Raw genomic sequence first — 14,842 nt, forward strand, 5'->3', positions numbered from 1 at the left:
TCGGTGGTCTATTATAGTAATACAAATGGAATGCCACATCTTGTGTGCAGTGTATGAAATTGAGCATACAGGATGCACAGTCGCCCCTATGGTTGGCTGACTGATCTTACTGGACCGATGTGCATATAGGACCAGTAGACCGTTTAAGCAAATATGGACCAATGCATTTGCACAACTGAACTGCATTTAGAACAGCAACACCTGTAGGACCAATACACATATTGGTGTCAATAATCTAAAATGCTATTGGTTTTTCTATGGGAAATGCTTGCTATCGAATGGATGCCAGGGAAAATGCAGCGGAGAACAGAAAATGATTGGGCGTTGTGATGAGATGAAAAAAGTTGCAGGGACAGGATGTAGCTGGCTGGCACATGAAAAAGGTTAATGGAGATCCTGAAGCATTTGAAATAGGCTGCATGATGAAGATTATGGTGCACCATAGTCTAATACACTGGCTACTAAAAAACTGCCTGCGTGCAATAGCGTAAGTATTTTGTTCTGACCACGGCAGCTCTTTTTAATGCGACAGTGTTAAGGAGCTCGTGTCGCAGAAAACCTGGTGCCGTCGGCGTTGGACGTGAGCGAATAATCTCGGAAGGCTATTCATAAATAAAAATTTGCAAGGTGGGCTGGGTGGGAATCGAACCAGGGTCTGCAGAGTGTGAGACGGAGACGCTACCACTCAGCCATGAGTTCGATGGTTCAAAGCGTGACAAAAGCACCTCTAGTGAATGCGGTGTTGCCTTAGAAACATGCCGTAGAAAGTTATACTGCGGTGTATATCGGTAATTATGAGCATGTAAATGACAGAAGTCGCAGTTAAACGAGTAGCGAAGTACATTTCCGTTACATTTCTTCTGTGCTTGGCGCACACGCAGAGCCATCTTGTGGCAAACACAGAAGACCCCCTCCTCACAATGTACGTCGCTGCCCCGAAAGGTGGCGCGCCACTCGCCCGCTTCTCCCCTTCGTCTCGTCAAGAGCATCCCGAGCGAATGAGTGGGCGAAGCTTAAGGGTCCTCCTATTTTTTTTTTTTTTTTTTTATTGCCCGACGTGAGGACAGTAACAGAGACGGGGCATAGCAACTATACTTTGGAATCTGATGCACTGCTCCCATCATACCATGTTTGGTACACTTATTTAGCTTGAGTGGCACAATCAGGTAATTGGGGAAATTATTTTTGATACAAAACAGCGCGGTTTTCACGGGGACAAGCAGGGAGAGACGACACGGACCGTGCTGTTTTGTTCCAAATATGTCTTACCAACTCGCCCAAACGTTTGTTTTGATGGGGAAATTATGTTTTAAGTGCATTTCCAGTCCCTATTGGTCCAACAGGAAATAAATAGGCAACCAACGAATCACACTTACTGGACCCTTTTGTTAACACCGATGCCAACTATTGTTCTGTGGGCAACAAACTAGCTATTGGTCCAGTAGGCAATAACATTGGTGGGAATGCCTTTCAGTGTTTTCGAGCAGTTGATGAAGCAGGCAAAATTTACTTTTGGAGCATGTACTCCTGTGTTTGGAACAAGTCTAAGATTTCCATGAAAGCACACACCGAGAAATAAAATTTAGTTCAGTGTTTTCTTAAGTTTGCATAATCGTTTGCTCATAAAAACTAGGAACAACAAGAGTGATCCAGAACTGCACACGACATCAGCAGCGGCAAGCTTACTACACTAAAAATGACACATGCTGCCGGCTGCTCTGCGTGAAACCGCACAAGTTAAACATTAAAGGAACGCTAAAGAGAAATAATAAATCACTTTAGTCTGATAAAATCTTTCAAAAAATATTCTTGTTTTTTAGCAAGACCTAGAGGTTGTGCTTTTTCTGACCAAGGCACTTGGTTCTGTTGACATTGTACATACAGGTACACACACTTCCATTTTATACAGGTCTACTTATGCACATTGTTCGCACATTTTGTTATGGACTTTCTTGCACGTTGTACACATAGACCATTCACATGAACTTATAGATCTGACAAACTTGAAATGCAACACGTAATAATACATACGCTCAAATCACGAAACACAGCTATTTTTTCCAACCAGGATAACAATTCAAGAAGCATATTTACTTATAGCAAATGTCATGATTTAGAAGAAAATTTTTGTATAATGTTTAAATTGAGGTGCATAAAAATTAATTTCCTCCTCAACAATATAGCCAGGGTATCTATCTGCATTTTAGTTTTGGTCTTGACGTGCATAATCTAATTGCTCAGGTGAATGGTGTTGTTTTACATTATTTGTGTTGTTTGCATCTCGCTGGCTGTAATGCAATGAACAGATGCGACCAATGAATGCAGCAGCACTGCACCTTATATTGCATTGCGTGGTAACTACCAAACTTACACACCACCGAATGTATGTCATGGTGCAACAGTGGCATAATTTAGGTAGAAAATACTTTTTGGGGCGAGCAACGAATTTCAGTCGGTGCAGATTGGCACAATTGGTGCAGCATTCTTACTGGAAAAAACTAGCTGCCACCTATCGGACCCTACTGGTGTGAATAATTGTCAATTGACCCTCAGATCTTTCAAATGAGATCTCTGGGTGTCGTCATAATGCATTTTGGCAATCTGGGAATATTGTTATCTGTGTTCCTCCCTGAATCAAAGAGCACTGCAGAGGTGGCAGCAAATGTGCTTCATACTCCTGCACAACATTTTACAGAGGAGGTGCTCTATCTCTCCAATGGAAAGGTCTATAAGCGATAGCAGCTGTCACCTAAAATACCCTATTGGTGTCAATACAAATTAATTGGTCATATAGGTGACAAATAGCTGCCACCTACTGGTACTAATACAAATTCTCCTAGTCCTATAGACAAAAAGTAGATGTCCCTCATTGGACCCGATTGGTGCGAATAGCATTCAAATAAAACCAAGCTCCAATAAGATAGAACTCATGGTGCTGCTGTGTTGGACAAATTGAAAATTCCATTGGTATTTTTGCTAGGCATATGCCTCATGCAGAGATAGCGTGCCTTGATGCCCTTTTGGAAGAGTGCATTGAGGTTTCACATACATAAACTCATGCAAACACTGCTCTTCACACTCATGGGACAGGCTGACTGTACAGTGCTTTAACCCATTGGCTATTAAATAATATGCATGCCACCAAGCCCCCCCCCCCCCCACCATACCGATTATTTCTGTTGTGTACGGGTGTTCCTGAACTTTCCAGTAATTACTACGTCCTGAATATTTTTTAAAAATCTAACCGCTGCTGTAGTGGACAAATAGTTCTATCTATCTATTTTTAAAAGAGTAAGTGTATATTGCCAGTCATGTTACCTGTGAACAGCCTTTTAAGCGACCCATACCTCCCACCGGCAAATCGCCGACTTTCGCAATGTAGCACCTGCTGTGGCACTCGGCCATTCACTGGCTTTGGTAGCCAATGGGTTAAAAGCTCCACTTGTCATTGCTGTTGTCAACATTAGTGCAAAATAGATGTATACAGGTACTTGCATATTATGTGATTTTGTGCTTAGTCACTGCTGCACTGTTCTGTAAATTTCGCAGAAAGATCACATTTTGGAGCCTATGTTGTTCAATGTAATGCTTGGCACAGTTACTTGCCTGGTTTTGAAAAAAGAAAACACAAAATTGGCTTCATTTATAGCAATGCAAACTGCTGCCGAGACGGTGCTAGCATAAACTTGAGTCACCACCTGCTGGCAGCTGCAGAAGGCAGCTGTTCAGGGAACGTTGCCACGTGCTGTGTGCTCCTCTGGAACATGTGACAACCCTCCTTGAGCGGCTGCTTTCTGCAGTTGCAGGTAGGTGGCAACACAAGTTTATACTAGTGCGACCTTCACAGCAGCTTTCATCCTTATAAAGGAAGGCAACTTTGCATTTTTTTATTGAAAACCAAGACAAGACAAATAACTGTGCCAAGTGTTACATTAAACAACGTAGGCTCCAAATCATTCTGTGAAATTTGAACAAGAACCATACAGTGGTAAGCACAAAACCTTTTTCTGGATTTTTTAAGCGAAATATGCTCATCCTTGTACAGAGAACTTAAGGAAATGCAGACAGATAGACAGCACATGCTTCCAGCTTATTTGCAACCTTGAGATATATTTTATCGTTGGAAATAGCATCGCCACAATGAACGCGCAAGTTTATTTTTTTGTCCATGGTCCAGCACATGCTAATGTTTACAACATAGATTACTAGCTCGCCCTTCGTTTGTCCGGCAGTGGAGTTAGGCTGACAGTGATGGTGGCACCAGGAGGTTGAATGCGATGAACCCATGCCAGATGTACTTACCATTAAGGTTTGGTAGCAGCAAAGTGCCAGCAGCAGCAACGCAAGCCAGGCAGACAGCACCGGCCCACGGGTTGAGTGGATGCGTGCCAAAGGCCGCAATATAGAACAGATGTGCGGCACCAAAGGCACCCATTCCTGGGAGGAACCCCCACGGCCAGACAAGCAGCGCGTCGCCAAGGCACGAGAGGCCAAGGCCAAAGAGCACACGGCGTGAGTAGCAGTGGCGTGCATCGCCCAGTGAGATGCCATGCAGCACAACGAACACCATGAGGAAGGCGACTGGAAGGCACTTGAGCAGGCAGCCCAGCCATGATGGCTGCCACGAAATGGCCACCACGAAGTAAAGGGCAACTGTCTTCAGGAATGGCACCAGCTTAGGACCCACACATTTCACCTGCAATGCATGGTGACTGCAGTCAATTGAGTGCATCTGGTAAAAGATATGTTCTGCATTTCAATGCAATTAGCATTCATGGGCTACTTCATGCGGTTTTTGTTCTGTAGCCATTTCGGTATCTAACCGTTTTCCCTGAGCCTTTCAATAAAAAAGAAAACCTTGAAACCTTCTCCCATGATAGGAAGAACTGATCCCACATTACACAAGTTCCTCAAGCATAGCAGCCCAATACGCTTTTACGAGCTGCACCATGATAGCATTAAGTATGTGCCCGTCTCGCATGAACCTCTTTCACACGAACTTGGATCATTAGTATGCGGCCTCTGAGTATGCGGCCAGTGAGGGAACAATTAGCTTTCACACGTATCGGCGCGCCATGCATCTCGGAGGTCACTCTCGGGCTCCTCAACAGCACCACTACATGCCACAGTGTGTCCAAAAGGAAGCACGAGAGAGGATCTCGACTGAAGTACACACCTCACAGGTGACGTGTTTCTGACCGTTCGAATGCACCTGCATGCATGCATCTCGGAGGCTACGCAACAGACGTTGCGGTGGTGCCGCTATGTGGCGAAGCATGTCCAGAGGGAAGTGCAAGAGAGACGTCCCACTGCAATATGCGCCTCATGATGCGTTTCGGCAGTGGCAATATGTTGTGTCGCACGCATGTTGCCTCAATGCTGTCATTACTGTCGACACTCATTGTACAAGATGGGTTATGCAGGGCCCCCAGAGATGGCGTAATAAAAATTGCCGCAAAAGGAGCAGAAAAAAGCAACAAATAATTAAGATAAATTATGCAAATTTTTTAATATGCACTTTAGGACGAAGTGTGTTTCGTTGTGTTGTAGAGGGGGTTCAGAAACGACCAATTCAATTTTTTGTGGCAATGTACATGCTGCATGGTGACTTTTTTACGCATTTAAAGTCACACTAAAGGCAAATACTAAGTAAAGTTAAAGTGATGGGTTAATGCTCAAGTTAAAGGGACACTAAAGCAAATACTAAGTCAAATTAAAGTGATGGGTTAATGCTCAAATTAAAGGGACACTAAAGGCAAAGACTAAGTCAAGTTAAAGTGATGGGTTAATGCTCAAGGATCTCTAAGGTGTCAATAGTATTGCAAACTAGGTATATGCAGGACATGATTAGTGACTCCCCCGGGACATTCAGGCACTTGCCCGATGACGAAAGCACTCCCAAGCTACATTCTGTTACTAGTACTCAACTATACTCATTGCAAAAAGCATCCTCATATTGTACTATAAGATGAAATAAAATTCCACTTGTCCAGTTTCATTTCATGTTTAGAACAAACAACTCATTGAAATTTCCACTGACAACGACGCGGGCGGTCGAAAGGTTTCGTTCTCGCTCGACTCTGCGCTGCCAAGTTTTCACATTTCAATAATTTCCCAATCGTGCAGTGCTGCACTAGTTTTGCTGACTCCCAAAACTCGCATAAATTGCTAGTAGCAGAGAATTCAACTTCCATGCGATGTCACAAGATGACCGAACGGTCTACACCATTGACCAAGAAGCAGCTGCAGCAGCGAATCCGCCACACCTCCTTGGCTCAGTGCCGCCATCTGATGGGCGCCATTTTACTCAGCAACGGCAGCAAAGGGTGATGGCATATGCAACCTCACCATCCTCCCGGTTGGGTGGTGGGAGATAAGAATTTCGAAAAGGTTATTCGGACCCTCAAGATACAATTTTCTCGTAAACTGAGTACTCTTGGCAAGAAACAACCGTTGCGAGGTTTCTGAAATGGTATTTAAACAGTCCACGTCGACTTAGTACATGCCTTTAGTGTTCCTTTAGAGAAAGGCTGTGAAATGTGAAGTAAAACCCCGTGACTGCGCTTGTGCACTATCGTATTGCAGCACTCCCAACCATGCGTCGAGCCTATCGCTTATCAGGGACGATGGCCCTTCCTTTCTGTGTGCCACCGCCAAGGATGCTGACGCACCGTGAAGCCGATTCCTAAAGCCGCGGCCACTGACATCGCCACGGTTTGCGCACACGGTTCTTTCGCTTGAACCACGATTGAGAGCGCTGCAATACGATAGCGCATGAGTGCAGTCACTGGGTTTTATTTCATATTTCGCGGGATTTCGCCAAAAAAGATCACCACGCAACATGTGCGCTGCTACAAAAAATTGGATCGGTCATTTTTGAACCCCCTCTACCACACAACGAAACGCACTTGGCTCTAAAGTGAATATTAAAAATTCTGCATAATTCATTTTAGTTATTTAAATAATTAAAAAGAATATCAAAGTACCCTAAGGAGCGCCACATGACAGCAAACCATATGTCGTCGGTTTCATTCAGCTGCGGCTAACCACTTTCTTTTAATCCTTGGCACAAGTTGCGTGAAACACCCTGTATAAATATTTTTTTGTAGCTGCAACAAATTTTTTAAAGGTTACCCATGGCAGATAACACAATTCTGACCCTTGATCTAGATTACTCGACGAGGCGACCATAGCTTCTACGAGAAACCAAAATGTTCAATTGAATAATTAACAGAATTACACTATTTCACTTTTTAATTAATCACTTTATGCCACATATTTCAATCTACGAATTACCTACAGCTGCTGAGTGCTCACGGCGAATCCGCTTGGAACACGTTCTCTGGACAGCACCAGTTCCGCCGTATTAATTTTTAAAGTGTCGCTCAAAATGCATTTGGTGTTCCAGTTACTTTTGTGCTTCAATGCATAAAACAACAGTCTCTTAAAAAAGCAACTGGTAATTAAGCAAAGTAATTAACTAAATGTTAATTTGCATAATTGCATTAATTATTTTATTAAACATTTTGATTTCTTGTAGAGGTAATGGCCGCCTCATCGAGCAATTTAGATAAGTTAGGATTGTGCTACCCGCCATAGGCAATTATTAAAAAGTTTGGCGCAGCTAAACAAAGTCACCCTGTGTATACCACCAAGTGTTTCAGCAAACACTTTCAAAATTTTTATATGGTTGCCTGTAGCAGACAGCACAATTTTAGTTCATGAGCTGGTTTACTCGAACAGCTGGACATTACTTGCACAAAAAATTAAAATGCATAATCGACCACTTAACAAAAACGAATTACGTTTTAAATTAATTATTTTATGTCCTATATTGCAATTTACAATTTATAGCCATGGAGTTTCGCAAGGCGGATCCACTTGTAACGAAATCTCAGGATGAAATATTAATTCCCGAACTTTGCGGAGAAATGCACTGGCGTTCCAGTTACCTTCTTAACGAAACATTGTTTTATGCATTCAAGCACAAAAGTAACTGAAATGCCAATGTATTTCTCCGCAATGTTCTGAAATTATTATCTTGAAAGTAGTGTCATCCTAAGAATTCGTTCCAAGTGGATCCGCCTTGTGAACTCCATGGCTATAATGTGTTAATTGCAATATGGGCCATAAGGTAATGAGTTAAAAAGATAAATGGCGAATTTTTGTTAATTAGATGATTACACATTCCAGTTTATTGTGCAAGTAGCGTCCGCTGCTTCGAGTAGACCACTGCATGAACTAGAATTGAGCTATCTGCCACAGGCAACCTTGTAAGAATTTTTTAGAGTGTTTGCTGAAACACACTGTATATAACCTTTAATAACAGTTGCACTTGAAGAAACTTCGTGTGAGCTCCAAGAATTGTTGATTGAAGTCACAGCATCATATGAGTATTTACAGGACTTCATAGTAGGAGACAGTTCAATTTCACAGCCTGCGTCCCCTCAAGCGTCTCGCGCTGGTGAAATCTTCCTTCGTGTAATTGTCTTATACTTCGCTATCACTATTACTGCTTTGCCTTTCCGGAGAAACTGCAGCCTCATTTCATCAGTCTTCCTTTCTTTTTTTTAGTCCGAGTATAAGCGCTGCTGCGCATGACTGCTGTTGATTCTGATTTTGAATGAATCCCGCTTGGCCTCATTTCAGTTACTGAGTGTATTATACAGTGTTCCCCAAATATCATGCACCAATTTTATTTTTTTTTTAAGTAGCGATTGCGTTGCTCAAAGAAATCCTAGTGCGTACTCTTTCCAGTACAATGGAGTAGCCAGCAGCAATTCTTTAGTTACTAAGATTTCATAAGAAAATTGCAATTAATTGTCTGACTGGAAAAGTACTTACCTAATTATGAAAATGTCAATGAGGCATTTGTAGGTACTCCCAAATGACATCTAACTGCAATATTTTCAGCAATGTATTAATTGTGCACTAATCTTTTCCAGCTGGTAAAGAAACAGCATGAAATATGAAAAATACCGTGTGACTGTGCTCCCACCCGCGTCATAAAGCAGCACTCTCAAGTAAGCTGATTGAAAGCAATTGCTTTGCCAGTCACAAACACGAAGCAAAACCACATCACCTTGATAATGGTACAGAAGGAGCACCAACAGCAGGTTTTGTGGATTCACAGAAGTGGCATAGCTAGGCCATCTGGCGCCCGGGGCCCATAGGTCTTCAGTCACCTCCCCCCCTTGGGTGTAGTCAGTAACGCGAGGATATCCGAGAAAAATTTCCGGAGGGGCGGGGGGTGTTGATGTCTCAGCACTAGCACAGTCGCCTTGAATACCACGCGAGATGTTAATAAAGCTGCAGCCGACAATTCTGCGGCAGTAAACATCTGGTACATCGGGTACATGAGCTCGGACTGCTGGTTACCGGAGCATTCTTTACCTTAGCGAATCAAATTTTTAGCCCACACATTCGTTCAATTATTGCGTGAGATGTTAATAAAGCAGCAGCCGACAATTCTGCAGCACTACACATCTGGTACATCGGGTACATGAGCCCGGGCTACTGCTTACCGAAGCATTCTTTACCTTAGCGAACCAAATTTTTAGCCCACACATTCGCTCAATTATTATGCGAGATGTTAATAAAGCTGCAGCCGACAATTCTGTGGCAGTACACATCTGGTACATCGGGTACATGAGCTCGGGCTGCTGGTTACCGGAGCATTCTCTACCTTAGCGAATCAAATTTTTAGCCCACACATTCATTCATTTATTACGTGAGATGTCAATAAACCTGCAACCGACAATTCTGTGGCACTACACATCTGATACATTGGGTACATGAGCCCGGGCTGCTGCTTACCAAAGCATTCTTTACCTTAGCGAATTAAATTTTTTAGCCCACACATTCACTCAATTCTTATGTGAGATGTTAATAAAGCTGCAGCCAACAATTATGCGGTAGAACACATCTGGTACATCGGGTACATGAGCTCGGGCTGCTGGTTACCGGAGCATTGTTTTCCATTTATGACCAGTCAAGCTGGCGGAAAGAAGGGAGTCTTCAGACATATGTGACCCCCCAACCGCACCTCGCAGCTACGGCCACCAGCCTCTACTCCCCCCGTTACTAAGCCACTGCTTTGCAGCTATTCCTTCCTCTCGTTTCTATGTCACACTTATTATCCACCTCTCAAGGCCGACTGATCACATTGATAACAAAAGCCTTTTGATAACTGAGCCGAAGCGCTGCTCTGACCACACACGAAGTGCGAAAAGCAATGCAATAGGCCTGGAATGTTCCAAATCCCGGCTCTGCTCGCATCGCATCGAAAGAGTGTGCGTGGAGCTATATTTCACGCCAGGAACTTGCTTTGGATCAGGGCCAAATTAAAGTGATGGTTTTATTTTTCATTAAAGTGTATATGCACTGCAAAAATAGGTTTGTGACAAAAAATAAAAGCGAAATAAACGGACCAGCAAGAGATCCAATGTTTAGAGAAAAGGCAAAACCGATGTGTTCAAGAAAGTAAATGCACCACTTCTAAATGATCCCAATTGGGAATCGGGACGTCTGTACAAAAAACAACAGAAAAAGAAAGCATGATTTCAGTGGCCCTTATGTGTGAATTTGTAAGCACCACTGAACACCAGCTGCTGCCTGGAGGGCATGTTCGAATAGGTGTCCTTCTGCAGCTAGGCAGTACTGAGTCCGCTTTATCATATTTTCAGTGACATTTTTGATGACCGACGCTGGAATTCAACACAAGACATCAATCATCCTTGCCTTGAGTTCATCTGACATCGTCGTCTCAATCATGTAAACACAATCTTTCACATAACCCCAAAGAAAGAAATCAAGCGGAGAGAGGTCAAATGACCTAGCTGGCCAATTTACAGTCCCGTGCCTTCCAATCTATCATGCATGAAAAGTCGCATCCAGCCAGTTTCGTGCTCGGCTGCTGCTGTGTGCTGGAGCTCCATCTTGCTGATACCAGAGAAGGGGAAGACGTGACAGCGGGACTTCACTGAAAAACTCAGCAACTCCTTCAAGGATTTCGTCCATGTAACGCTGTCCAGTCAGTGTGTCATTGAAGAAGGTGAGACCAATTATAGCACCAGTGCAAATTCCGCACCACACACTGAACGACCACATGTACTGGTGCTGTGTGCACTTTACCCAGTATGGGTTGGAGTCACTGCAATAGTGTGCATTATTCAAGTTTACCTGGGTGTTTCTGCAAAAACTGACTCCATCTGTTCACATGATGTTGCTGAAGAAGTTTGGTGGCTCATCGGCTTTTGTGAGTGCCCAATTCAGGAAATGTAGACATTCTGCAGGTCCCTGTCATCCAAGCATTGGTGCAGGTTAACGTGGTACGGGTGAAAGACCCAAGTCATTTAGAATCCTCCAAACTTATGATTTAGAAATTGGTACCTGGGCGGCCACATCCCGCATGCTAGCATGAGGGTTTGAGACCATAAATGCTAGAACATTCGTGCGTAGGCTAGGACTCAAAGATGGAGTCATCTGCCGCTGTATCTGAAGGCTACTCATTTGTCTCAAGTTTTCATAATTTCTGATGATCGTCGATGTGTTTGGTCTACCGCCACACTTCCATGATTGATGTACATTTGCGGCCTTCCTTTGTTTCCATTTGCAGTTCCCAAGGCAAGGATCATCTTTGCCAACATTGCAAAGATTATTGGGACTGGGACTGGGACGTAACAAAAGACACCTTTAAACATTTGCACTGACACTGTCAATTCACTTTTGTGATGATAGGTTTTGTGGCAAAAAAAAAAAAAGAAAGGAACCATCCGTGCACGTTACCTACGCTAAGACAACAGCTATCACAGCTTGTTTCCAACTAACACCAAACGCGACATGCTACTTCGGCCGAGGCGCGACAGATAAGGCACTAGCTCGATCACGACATTTTTCTTTATTTCCTTTATTTCGTTCTGGCTAACTCGGAGAGAGCCTGTTCGAGGGTGCTGCCTTATGATGCGGGTGGGAGGGCAGTCACATGGTATTTTTCATATTTCGCTTGGTTTATTTATCAGACGGAAAAAAAATTTGTACGCAATCAGTATGTCGCTGAAAATACGGCAGTTAGATGTCCCTTGGCTGTGCCTACAAATGCCTCATTGACACTTTGATAAATACAATAGTATGTCTCGAGGAGGAGGAATAAACTTTATTTGTGCACAGCAGATTTGAGACCTAGGCCTAGTTAGATATTTAATTACAATTACTTGATTAAACCTCAGTAACGAAAAGAATACTGGCAGCTACTCCACTCTACTGGAAACAATATGCAATAGGCTTTCTTCAAATTGATTGATTGATTGATTGATTGATTGATTGATTGATTGATTGATTGATTGATTGATTGATTGATTCTTTATTGGTTTATCACATATAGATGTGATGGGGGAGGCGAAGGGAAAAGCCATTTAAGGATGGCTTGAGGGAGTCTTTCGCCTCCATACTGGCAAAGACAACAGCAGAGGCACACACATTTTGTTCACATGGTCGTACACTTTCACAAAACCATCATATTAAACACAACATTGTCATACACTTTAACAAAACCATAAAATTAAACACATCATTAGTTACTGCCCTACGTAGGGCATCCTGCGTTTAGATCACTTTACCTCAGCATCGAATGCCACCACAACATTTCATAACAATGTACGCATAGTAATAGCTGCATTAAAACAATTAAATACATCATAAACAGCTCTAGAGGTCAATGTTAGGCTAGAAAGAATGTGTACAAGTCAGATAATTTTACTTCGCGAATATCGATTTTTTAAGATGAAACTCATTTAATAGATGTGGAAGCGTGTATTGAAGCATTTGCCGACCATAGCCAGTGCGACAATGTGGAAGATTCCACATATCTGTTGTTCTGGTGTTATATGATACTTCCTTCGGATGGAAATTTACTAAACCCATGAAGAGAGAATTATGACAGTCACAGTTAAGGTGATATTCATGCAATAATTTGTACTCATGTGTCTTGTGCTCTAATTATTTCTAATTTTTTAAAGAGCTCCACAGTAGAATGCCGGAGTGACACATTCATAATTATTCTCAAAACTCGTTTTTGCATTACTAATAGCCGTGAGAAATTCGACTGTGTAGTAGTCTCCCCGACCAAATGACAATAGTTTAGATACGAAGCAAAGAGGGCATTATAGATCAACAATTTTATTGACTTCGGAATTAAGTAGCAGTTTCGGTTCAGAACTCCCGTTATCGCACCTAACTTTTGTAATATCGCATTGATATGCTCATCCCGCTGCAGCGATTCTGAAAAATGCACATCAAGTACTTTAATTGAGCTAACTAGTTCTATCTCTGAGCTGCAAAAAACTAGGTTACCTACTACTGAAACCTGCCTACTATAGAATGAAACATCACAGCCTTAGTTTTTTTTTTGTATTTATCTTTAATTGGTTATTAGCTGCCCATGTGCTTAATTTCTCTAAAATGGCATTACCCTTATGAAAAAGATCGGCATCCGATGAAGCTGAAACAAATATGCTAGTGCTGTCAGCATAAATTATAAATTTACCTTCTGAAGATATATGGACTATGTCATTTATATATAAATTAAAGATCAAAAGCCCGAGAATGTTACCCTGCGGTACTCCTGGGATTATATGCTTTCTGTTGGATTTCATTCAACACAAACTGACGTCTTTCCGAAAGATAACTTTTCATAGCATCAGGGGAAGCCCATGAATGCCAGTGACTTAATCTGTCAAATAAAATTTTATGATTTATGTAATCAAAGGCTTGCGTAAAATTTAACAAAAACACCAAGAACAAATTGTTTTTGTTCAAATTTCTCCGCTATATATTCTTTCTGGACCAGAAGAGCTAGTTCTGTTGATCGATTTTTTATAAATCCGTACTGGCATTTCGTTATCACGTGCTTGTTACAGAAAGGATATAGTCAATTATAGATTATTCTCTCGAAACCTTTAGAGAATACAGGCAGTGTTGACACTGGTCTATAATTCAAGATGTCTTTTTTTGTCTCCTTTCTTATATAAAGCCACTACACGAGCCACTTGCATTTTGGATGGAAAAACACCCATTGAAGTGTGCGTGTGCGTTTGTGTGTGTGTGTGTGTGTGCGCGCGCGCGTGTGCGTGCGTTTGTGCGTGTGTGCTTAAGAAAACAGTGCAAACTTCATGTTCTACTATTGCTTCTAAAAAGAACATATTTACATTATGAGGATCAAGAGCTGTGTAGGATGCACGTGCCCAGTGTCAAAATCTTGCTGCACAAAGTAGTTGATACACACGTTGACCGTATGGTCACCATTGACTGTTCCCCCACCATGTAAGACATCTGTCACTAGTTCCTTCCTGTCGCTCCGTCCTATAACTGACATTTGGACCAGGTGGCATGCTCATAGGTGGAAATAGCTTAATTAAGGCTGTACTGACAGGGAGGAGTCATACCAATCTGCCAACCTTTTCTCATGTGCAAGTGGACACAGAAATAAGCCCACGTGTATGTCATCCTGCATACTATACATGTATTCGTCCTGTTCCCCGACACATCGGTGTTTGAATATATCATGGCCACAGTCGGCTGGCCTGCAACTTCCACGGCTTTTGGTTGCTAAAGCTGGAATGAGGAGGAGGCACAGTGCATGCCCTCTGGTTCCACAGGCAAATGCCTTTCTGGAGGAGTTTCAGAAGAGTCAACATGATATCCGCCTTTCGTGATTTATAGCTTTGTGCACTGCAAACACAGCTGTGTGCGCTACGAGCGAACAATCCCCGTGAACGAAATATACAATGTTCGTGCTAGCTGTCTGGACGAAATTCAGTCTGGTTGGAAAATGAGCACAAATGTA

General features: G+C 42.6%; 1 protein-coding gene across 1 annotated transcript in view; it reads right to left on the reverse strand.

Annotated features, from left to right (window-relative positions):
• The window catches only part of LOC142580092 (lysoplasmalogenase TMEM86A), a 70,153-nt gene that overhangs the window by 10,448 nt on the left and 44,863 nt on the right, over nt 1–14,842 (reverse strand). Inside the window, exon 2 of the mRNA XM_075690874.1 lies at nt 4,303–4,696. Within this exon, the coding sequence (XP_075546989.1) occupies nt 4,303–4,696 (394 nt within the window). The remainder of the gene's footprint in view (nt 1–4,302; nt 4,697–14,842) is intronic.

The sequence above is a fragment of the Dermacentor variabilis genome, chromosome 4 (genome assembly GCF_050947875.1).
Source record: "Dermacentor variabilis isolate Ectoservices chromosome 4, ASM5094787v1, whole genome shotgun sequence".
NCBI classification, from domain to species: Eukaryota; Metazoa; Arthropoda; class Arachnida; order Ixodida; family Ixodidae; genus Dermacentor; species Dermacentor variabilis.